Source organism: Apostichopus japonicus, chromosome 2 (genome assembly GCF_037975245.1).
Source record: "Apostichopus japonicus isolate 1M-3 chromosome 2, ASM3797524v1, whole genome shotgun sequence".
Taxonomy (NCBI): domain Eukaryota; kingdom Metazoa; phylum Echinodermata; class Holothuroidea; order Aspidochirotida; family Stichopodidae; genus Apostichopus; species Apostichopus japonicus.
Genome location: NC_092562.1, coordinates 1,574,506 through 1,584,973, shown reverse-complemented (window position 1 = coordinate 1,584,973; position 10,468 = coordinate 1,574,506). Strand labels below are relative to the sequence as shown.

General features: G+C 38.1%; 1 protein-coding gene across 1 annotated transcript in view; it reads left to right on the top strand.

Moving 5' to 3' along the window:
• Positions 1 to 361: 361 nt before the first annotated feature.
• Positions 362 to 10,468, top strand: part of LOC139973485 (uncharacterized) — a 60,955-nt gene continuing 50,848 nt past the window's right edge. The window contains exons 1-2 of the mRNA XM_071980214.1: positions 362 to 532; positions 4,889 to 4,924. Of these exons, the coding sequence (XP_071836315.1) occupies positions 481 to 532; positions 4,889 to 4,924 (88 nt within the window). The 5' untranslated portion in view covers positions 362 to 480. The remainder of the gene's footprint in view (positions 533 to 4,888; positions 4,925 to 10,468) is intronic.

The following is a 10,468-nucleotide window of genomic DNA, read 5'->3' as shown; positions in this document are numbered from 1 at the left end:
TATAGTTACACAGCAACAACTTGTTGTTGTCTTACAGTTAAGCCTTCTTTTCTTCTAACACAAAGCTGTTCATTCGAATAGGACGTGTTCCGAGTCCTTGCCTAACGGATTTCGTTCGCTTCGGTGAACGCTAGTTTTGCATAGAATACCAATTCCAGTGCGCTCAACAAGACGGGGGAGTAAAACTTTTTAGGTAACAGCTGTTACCAACCGCTCGCACGCAGCTCAACTCACTCCCCTGGTTCCCTGAATTACACTTATTGCGTTCATTACCATAGTCAATAATATCGAAGCAATGTGATTGGTGTAGAGCTCAACAGGTAGGTACACTGTGTCCCAAAGAGGGCAGACAACAAATCCTTAACTTCAAAGCTGTGTCAATTTGGGCTACGAGTTTGCAGGCTTCGGATCAATTTTGGGTGAAAAAAAACAATAGAGTTTTTGCCGCACCGAACAAACTGCTGAGAAGCGGAGTCCAAAATGGATGTACGGGGAATAGTGCTTCTAGGGTGCCTAACCGGCGCTATTGCAGGTACGAAAATATTTTAAATTTCATACTTAAGTTTTTTTTTGGTTTTCCTACCAGGACATGCTTCATTGATTTGACTATAGCCAAGACTCGATTTGGTTGAAATTGTTACTAACGAAGGCAATTGACTATTTAGATTGCAAATGAATTTATTGCGTTCACCTTGACTTCTATAACAAGCTGGTAATATTGCTAGATAGACTCATCATAGATTTGAGAGAGAGAGAGAGCTTCCCGAGGTACCTCAAAATTAAAGGGAAGGGAAGGGAGGGGAGGGGGGGGGGTGGGGGAGTCGAACAGTTCACGTACGCTGGGAAACTGACCAAACAGTCGAAATAGAGTGACCACTTATGAGGAAGTTGAAAATCGAAAATTGCAAATGAACTGGATGAAAAGGAAGATTTCCGTTCTTTTAGTATCTCTTATGAAACATGTAGCATATTTTGAAGATTGAAGCCACTCAACGTGAAACAGAAGTTGTACTTTTAACACAAACATCGAGGTGGTGCTTATACTACATGCATGGAACCAGGTTAGGTTTTCTACTGCAGTTGTGATAGAGGATGGAGGTGTAGGAGAAAGGGGTGGTATAGATTTTGATCAAGCCCAATCTTTCAGCGCTCACCAATTATTGTTCTTATATCTTTGTTCTTTGAAGTTGTTTTTGAAGTCATTTGCATTGTCCCATGATATACTTGGAAGCCTTGGTCACCCATGCTCAACTGCGATTTAGTATTTTCACCCCGAGTCGGTTGATAATTTGTACTGAGTCACCACCTCCAAGAAGTTAATACTTTGACAAACTTTTTCCCGTTCGTTTTCTTGGCGACAATGCGATGCTTGACAACCTTGTTTGAGTATTCGTGTGTGCGCGTGCGTGCGTGTGATTGCGACGTCTCGGCGTAGTCGGCTTGTAACCATGATACCTCAAAAAGTGACTTGCTATGTTACGGCTTACTTCGTACACCGGTTTCTTTACTTTAAAGTGCGCGCAAGAGGCCAATCGTTAATTCCACTCGATACACACAGAGAACACAGTTAAACTGTAAATCTTAAAAGTTTTGCACCAAATTAAAAACTGGATCTTGCTATAAATCGTTAGTATGTGCTATTAGGATTACAGTAAGGACTGCGGATATGTGTAATTCCAACAAATCCATGCAGCTGTTGGGATTTCTTGGGATTACATATATCCTCAGTTCTTACTGTAAACCTAATAGCACTATACCGATTTATCAGATTTGTTAGCACAATCCAGTATTTACTGTGGTACAAAATTTTTAAGATTTACAGTAGTTAATGTATATCTCTGTGTGAATCGGCTTCTAATTCATTCTTATATGGATGTCAAAGATCAATTGAGGTAAACTGAGAGGTCAAACCGGAAAACCTTGTTAACATTGTAACTCGAACCGTAAGGTTTGACAAACTTCATACTTGTAGATCTACCTTAATGAGCGCAAGAAACCTAGGAATCCCAATGTGAAGTTCCAATGTCATTTCAGGTCAACAGAGGTCAACAAAGATCTGTCTATATGAAAATTTTGTATACACGACAATTTCAAAAGCAAATCTTGGAAAGAACAACATGCTTGTTATGTAGATATGAATCCACCTTTGTGGGTTCCACGTCCATCTCGCTTTTTTTTTGTGGGGGGGGGGGGGGGAGTGTAAGGTCATTTGGTGTCAATGAAAGTCAATACATTTAGTTATATATAAATGTCATCGCGGTCATTTCAGTTGAGACCAATGGAGGCAGCCGTTTATGATATGAAGCTTTTAAGATAAAGTCTCATTTAAGCTGGCCGAAACAGCTATGACCGAAAAAGAGAAAAATACTACGCACTCTCTTAATTATTCTAATGAGGCTCTTGAAGGAACACAATACATTGACGAAGTTTGAAAAGTAAAGATTTCTTCGGCTTAGCATATTGAACAGTTATATATCACATATGGTAAAAGTTCTGTTATTCTTTTGCTGCTCAACCGGTGCGGCATGTGAACAACCAGATGCGCCGAGCCAACTTGCTCCCGCAGAGGCTTCCCATGATATCTTTATTGTTCTATATAGTATCTATGCTGTATTATGCCTGTGTTATTCATACTGAAATAATTATGGCAAGCCATTCATGCATTCACAGTATCATACACGCGTCCGGTCGTGTTGATTTCACTTCAAGCATTTCATATCCATATATCTATATCTTATTAGAAAGATTTGTATACTAATGGTTTTCAAATCTTAATACGTTTAAATGATAATATATTTGCATATAAGCTATATGAACAATTGGATTGCTGTGGTTCTCTTTCGTAAAATCAACCACAAGGTCAACAATTGTTTAAAATATATGGACAGGAAATAAAAATATGAAATGTGAAATGAGTAAGCATACCATTTAAGGCGGTTTCCCGGAGAAGTTAAAGGGCACGTGAAATATATACACACTGAGTGGTTGGAAACATTCAACAATTTCAGGGGCTTATTTGTTGGGGGGGGGGGGTGGCAGACATCCAGAAGATGAATCAAAACATGACCTAAAATAGTTTGGCGAAATGATGATGGATGTTTTAAAGGTGCATATATATATATCTTAATAAACCTACACCATTTAAATACCTACGGTTTACCATCGGTGGTTGTGCAAGGGGTGTGTGTGTGTGGGGGGGGGGGGGTGAGGTGGGGAGATTCAAAGGACAAATTCTCAGGCCCAAATGCATTTTGATATATGTTATAGACATTAACAAACAACTGCGACCAGTCCAACTCATATTTGAAAACCACTTTCATATTTGTGAAAGATGACGCTTTTAACGTTTAAGGCTCGTCAATTTAAGCGGCTGGAGAACTTAGTCTAATGCACAGACAATTGTTGGGTCAATTCCTCAAATGAAACAACAAAATTCCATTACTGATAAACATAAGAATATTATGACCTCAAATATAAAAATGTTTTTGGACTATACGACATTATCAAGATTAAAGTCATCCTTTGAAATATGTTCGCCCATGTGCGGATCAGAAAGCTATTTCAAGCATATATGTGCTGAAGATTTGAGGATTCAGCAGAAAGATCTCCATGCACCCGCCCATTTCACTTGCGTATCGCATAGCCCCGCCGCTATGAGTTGAACGAAGGCGTCGAGGGCCAGGTCTTTTTGGCTCCTTCTTTTTTAACGTTAGCACATGAATATGTCAATACACTGTTCTGCATTCCATATTTTTCAAGGCCCCTCCACATTTCACCTATTTGACCCAGGTCTCTAGGCTGTAGGCCTACCCACTTTTGCCAAGCCTGCGTAGGAACTGCAGTGTTCTCCCTTAATATCAGTGTTCTTTGCGCGTGTAGACATGAGGTAACCGTTAAACTTCCATATAGGCTATATGGTAAATTACACTGATGTTTCATAAGTTGATATGCGTCTCATAAACCAGGATTACTTTAAGTCTTATCTAGGTCAATATAGGCTACGTCATAATTTCGTAGTGACTGTCGAGACTCTGACTTTTCGCAAAATAAGTGATCAAATGCTGTTCCGGACATTCATTATTTTAATGGACACAGCTGCGTGCATTTCCACAGTAGACGACAGTTCGTGGAAAATCACATATGCTGCCTGTTTCTGGCGCACTATCAAAGCGCTTATAAATCATCATTTTACGTCCGTTGCCTGGCGACACACTAGACCTTTTAACCGCTACATCACAATGATTTGAAACAGAACAAAACCTTGTAAACAATATGAGGTTAACTCCAGAATGAAACGGTGAAGTAAGGTTCCTTGCAGGAGGGCATGCTTTCATGCACATATATCAGGTTGCAGCTATTTACCTTTATTTATCGATACCGGTGTGCAACCTACGGTATAGCTGTATGAACTATCGCAAAACTGCATATACTTCTTTTGGGCGGTGGTGTATACATATATTATTTAATCCGGTGTATTCATATAATTTCATTGGATATGGGACGCCAAAAGGGACAGTAATATATAGCTGTGGAGGTGGCGCATGAATTAATTATGTAGAAAGAGGTTACGGGAAGGATTTTGTGTAGATTGTTACCCCCTTACACTTACCTGCCCCGCAAAAGACGTAGAGACAGTGAATGGCAAGAAAGTGTTTGATGACAAGTTGAAAACCAATAATTCTACGTCATAACATTAAGCGCTGAAACACTGAAATGCTTTTCTCTACCGCAAAATATAGTTGATTATTGTTGATTCCTTCCTGACATCCAAGGAAAACACCTCTCTCCATTCTCTCATTCATGCATGGTGGTTTGACACAATTGTTATTAACGCAACCGTCAACTTTGCCTTAAAGTAATTCCAAACTTCTTTTTTCTTTGTTCACAGCACCTCTGTCCGGACAGTGTGATACTAAGTGTATAGGTAAGTGCGAAGTTTTTGGCGTTAAACTTATGCTTACAGTATAGATTTGAAGTTGAAGGCTTACATCAAACCGACCGGAAGGGCCTCTGACAATATTTTCTCATATTTCCGTTCCCCTACGAATTATACTCACCCTTTCCACTTCCCCATACTTCCTTGCCTCCCCAACAAAATGGTAAAAGAAGAAAAAATTCGAAGAATTTAAAAGAACTTCCATTCTCTTTTAAAATTGCTCTTCTGCTAATGTTTCCCACTCAGTGATGACGGGTCGTCGCCGTTTTATGCCTTTCAACTTCTACCTCGCTATTAATTCCACTCAAGTCAAACACTAACAAACTAAGCTTATGTGAAGTCCTTCCACTTCACAATAATAACTTTGATTTAACCGAAGCTAAAATGTATTCTATTTGGGTGGAATCAACTGTACATACTTTAAAGTGGAACAGGTGAATGTTCAAACGGCTTGCCATGCGAACGGAGGAATTACGCCACTAAAATGTCTATAATTTCTGTGAATTGTTTACAGTATACTGCACTGGCGTGTCGTCTGCTCACTTTTTCCAAGCGCCAATCTTGAAACAGCATATCATACACGTACTTAGCAAATGTGAAACATTGGTGCACGGACTCACGGAGGGTACATGAAACGAGAGATGCTGATATTTCTACCGTTCGTGTTTGTAAAATATTTCAAAGCATGGAGTCAAGAAATTCGGTAATACGGAAAGAATAATTTGAAGCAGAATGGTTACACACTACTCCAAAGTCTAAGTAATTAACCCAAGGCCCTGCCGTAACGAATATGGCGGCCAAAGGACATAGTCTACTGTACTGTAGGCTAAGGCCTAACGTTACACCGACTTACACTGTTTGCTAGGTTAACATAACAATAACATGGGCTACTGTAGACTAGCTAGGCCAACCTTAACATATCCTCTTAGTCTTACTCTTAGCCTTAGTCTGACTTCGTCTCGGCCTAACAAGTCAGGCTATACTGTATCTGAAAAAAAAGAAGCGAAGCTAGCCTAACTCAACTGTTGGTCCATACGCCTACATTAGCCCAGCAGTTTCTTGTTTACTGTTTGGAAAGCATTGACTTAAATTTTAAGACAGATTTAAAGTAGGCTAGGCCTAAGATCAATGATAGGCCCACTGAAGGATAACACTAGTACTAGTAGTTTTACTTTTTTCTGTAGGTCTAACTGCAGAATGCCACTCATGCAACTTGCGAACTACCCCTTTCAAAACAGTGACTTTACAGATTCTCTGGTTTCCATCTGTGAACACTGCTCTTGCTTAAGAGAATGACATGACAAATGGGCTAAGTAGCCTAGGCTAGCTTATTTTCATTTTGGATAGAAGCTTTTTATGAAATACTTTTTAGTCAAATTGGCATCTCCTTAGTGGCTCTGCTGGCTATGATGCCAATTGAATAATTTTCAAAGATTTTAATATTGTACAGAAATAGGTGACCATCATATTCATGCATGGCATATGTGGCTGAAATAATACAATACATGTAATTCCTGGAACTTAATGTAGCCTTTCTTTATATGCAGTAATACTCTACCTATGAAAATCCAACTCCATTCTTCAGTTTTTTCCATTCTTGTATATGTCAGCAGTACAACATAAAGCCTAGCCTACTGTACATAGTAGTGTTTGCACGGGTTATCCGGGTACCCGCCCGACGCGATACTACCCGGTTCCTAATTTATTACCCGAATCCTACGCAAAGTGTGATTGAAAAAAAAATTGGCAAATGCGACGGTTGGCAGATTTCCCATTGATTTAGTGTGTTGTTAGGCTACCATGTGGTCGAAGAAACAGCAATAACAAAGGTAACTGCCCGACGCGATACTACCCGGTTCTTAATTTTTTTCCAGAATCCTACGCAACGTGTAATTTTTTTTTTGCAAACCGATGGTTAGGCAGATTTCCCATTGATTTAGTGTGGTGTTAGGCTACCATGATTGTGGTCGAAGATAACAGCAATAACGAAAGTATTCCGTGGATATCTTATAACTGCGTCACAATTTCAGCGGTATAGGCTAGATTTCCCTCATTGACTTAGTGTGGTGTTAGGCAACCATGTGGTCGAACGTAATAGCAATAATGAAAATATCCATGGATATCTTATAACTGCGTCACAATTTCAGCGAATAAACAGATGGTTAGGCCTAGCTAGATTTCTCATTGACTTAGTGTGGTGTTAGGCTACCATGTGGAAGAAATTATTATTATTCATTCGTTTATTTCAGGGAAGGAAAGGCTGACAAGGAATTTTATGAGATGTTTACGGATTATAGACGGGATAACTAAAAAATAATAATCGCAAGTGGCTGTTTACTTATCGTTTATTCCAAATGCGATCAAATTGCGCGAATCGTGCAATCTCGCGGCTATTGCGAACCCTGGGCCTGCATAATAGATAGTAGTAGTAACAACTGTTTAAGTCAGAGCTAAATTGGATATTTATATGGTGTGATCAGTAGACGTGAAGAGCATGCATAAGTGTGGCGGCAGCGATGTTAGTAGTAATGTTAATTATATGAAGTTATTAACAAGTTAATGAAAGAAACAATAGCAAATAGAAATTATTGAGGAAGGTCTTACACCTTATCTTACACCTACGTTTTTGAACATGAAAACATTGTCAGTAGAGAATATGATTCATTTATAATAGCATCCAATATATCATTTCTTGAAAATCGTGATACACGAGGGTAAACAAATTTTTCCGGGTACCCGGATACCCGACGGGTAAGGGCTCTCGGGTACCCGGTTCCCGATTTTTGGACCTGTGTAAACACTAGTACATAGTATAGTATGTATAACTAAGAAGTTATCAACTGTAGTATGGGTAAGGGCATTCATGTTAAAACGTTGAACCTGCCAAGGCTGTCAGTTGACAGGTTTGTATCAATTCAAGTCATTGTTCATGCAACCAGTGATACTGCACACCAACATTACCTTAGTAGTTTCCTAGCGTAAGCTACTGAAATGTCCAAAGGGTAGTTTGCTTAGGTTGGATACAGTTTTCAAACAGCTCTCTATCTTATAAACTACTTTTTAAACAAAGGTTACTTCAGTAAGGTGGAACTTGAACTCATTACCCATACAATTACAGAGTAATTTATACCAAACTCTTCCAACCTTTGGTGCTCAACTATTGTTTAAAGAGATAACAAATTGTTACTTGAAATATTTCAACTATGAAGTTAATCGTTAAGTTGATTTACTAATACAATTCAGACACAATGGATGAAGTCATCTTTTTACGTTTTTAACTATTTTCTTGACCTACAATTTAGTGTAACCTTTGTCAATGGAGTGGCTAATTACAAACTCCTAATCTACAATTGATAGGACATGAGCTATTGTTTCTTATCATTCTTGATATATCTTATAAATATGATTGGGTAGAGCTGCTGCCCTATGAAATTCAATTTCAGCTGAATAAGCTTTTCTCATTGGTTGTTGACAGTAACTTAAAATTGCCTAAGCATTTCTCAAATTTAGCTTGATAAGGTAACAAAATTTGTCATTTTGTGTTTTTGTATATATATCTATATGGCAATAATATGGTATGCAGTGTTCCAGTTGAGTCTGTCTGTGTGTGTCTGTTTGAACTTGTGTATGTTAATGTATGTGTCTACTATGTGAAGCTAGCATAGCTTGTAAATAGTTTGTTTTAAATGAAAAGAATGTACAATACCAATTGATGTCTTTCCCATGCAGTACAAAGCCCTGTTCATTTGAGGTCAGAAGAGGTCAGGATGTGTAAATCTTGAACTCTTAAGAACACTCTGTAGACTATGTAAGATAAATTTTGCTTACAATGTGAACAAATTGAGTTTGGTGGGTCAAAGGCCATTCGATTTTAACCTCATAGACAAGTGTAAAATAGATATTGTAATGTAACTAGAGATGTGGTTTCCCTATCATAGACAAAGATAAGAAAAGAAATAAAATTGTTTTGATGGAAATTAAATGTCTTTTGGGATCAAACTGGAAGATAAAAAGTTGAACCTCAAACAGCCAGACAATGTTGGTTGTTAAAGATAAATTGATGTAATGGTTCCATAGGTAGGGGTCTACAGAAGTTCATGGTAGTCAATTTGAACCTTCACATGGCAAGAAACAGCTGGAGAGTGTTATCTCTCTGGTTAGTAGTTAAAACATTTTCACCAATTGGAAGATATGTTGAGACGTCCCTTAAAGTCGATAGTTATTAAAAATTGCCAAGACTTTGTTAATGTGTAACTCACCTAGTCTATGCTAGCTAACTGGTGGCAATCTTTGTCTATAAAATTGTAAGAATCTTGATGTGTCATATGTACTCTATAGGCTCATGAACTGTAGGGTTTAACTTAAAAAGAAAATTTGCGCCTAAAAACACATCTCACACATTCCCACAAGGATTTAAACGAACAGAAAGATAGCAGACTGATTCTGTCCATCAAGAGGGCCTTTCTTGATGTTCCAACATTGTTATCAATAATTCATCTTGCAGTGCTTGTTGAGTAAAGTGACAAAACAGGTATCTGGCACCTCAAGAGAAATACAGTATATCCCTGTTAGGCTGTTACTTAAGTAAAAAAAACAAGTCGTGAACATTAACACTTCAACCGGAGTTCACTGGTTGACCCATGGAGGACTTAAAAAGTGACATTCATAAAGCAGATGTACACTCTGTAGCTACTCTGTGGTAGACCCTGTAGTACTGTAGCCGTACTGTATGTAATTAAATGAGACGAGCAGTTTCAAACAGTATGGAAGGTGAAACCGTTTATTAGAACTCATGGTACTATCATACTGCATCCAATCTCTCAGATTTCAAACATGCACAAAATGGAACTTCTTATCTGCATATGAAGGCATGGGGTCGAATCCCACTTCTGACACCATATAAATGACACGAGCGACTCTGTTGTGTACAGTTTCAAAGAGCATGGAGGGTGCATCCGTTTATTAGAACTCACAAATCACAATACTACTATACATCACAGTGTACACTGTACAGTATATTGCCTCAGTTTGCTTACTGTGAATGCTAGCAATATTGGCTGATATAATTGTTGTTGTGATCAGTGTTAGGCTAATTACTGTAGTAAACCAATTATTCTTAGATTTACAAACGCTCTGTCATAGCAAAGACTGATAAAGACAACTTGTTCCTCTGAAAATAGTGAATATTATAAATGTGGGTTTATGTAAAAATATTTGAAGATCATTGTGTCATAGTGTACCGTAATACAGCCAATATTCTATTTATGAATTCTTTTAGACTAAGAAGGTTTAATTAGTTAACCTAATTTTGTATAATTTTTATTAGCAACCAGCATTGGTAGGTAATTAACTTGAGAGCTGGTGGCTGACCACAGTGAATGTTATCATGTGGGTTTATGTTAAATATTTGAAGGTCATTGTGTCATAGTGTACTGTAATACAGCCCATATTCTATTTATGAATATTTTTAGAATAAGAAGGTTTAATTAGTTAACCTAATTTAATTAACTTGAGAGCTGGTGGCTGTCCACA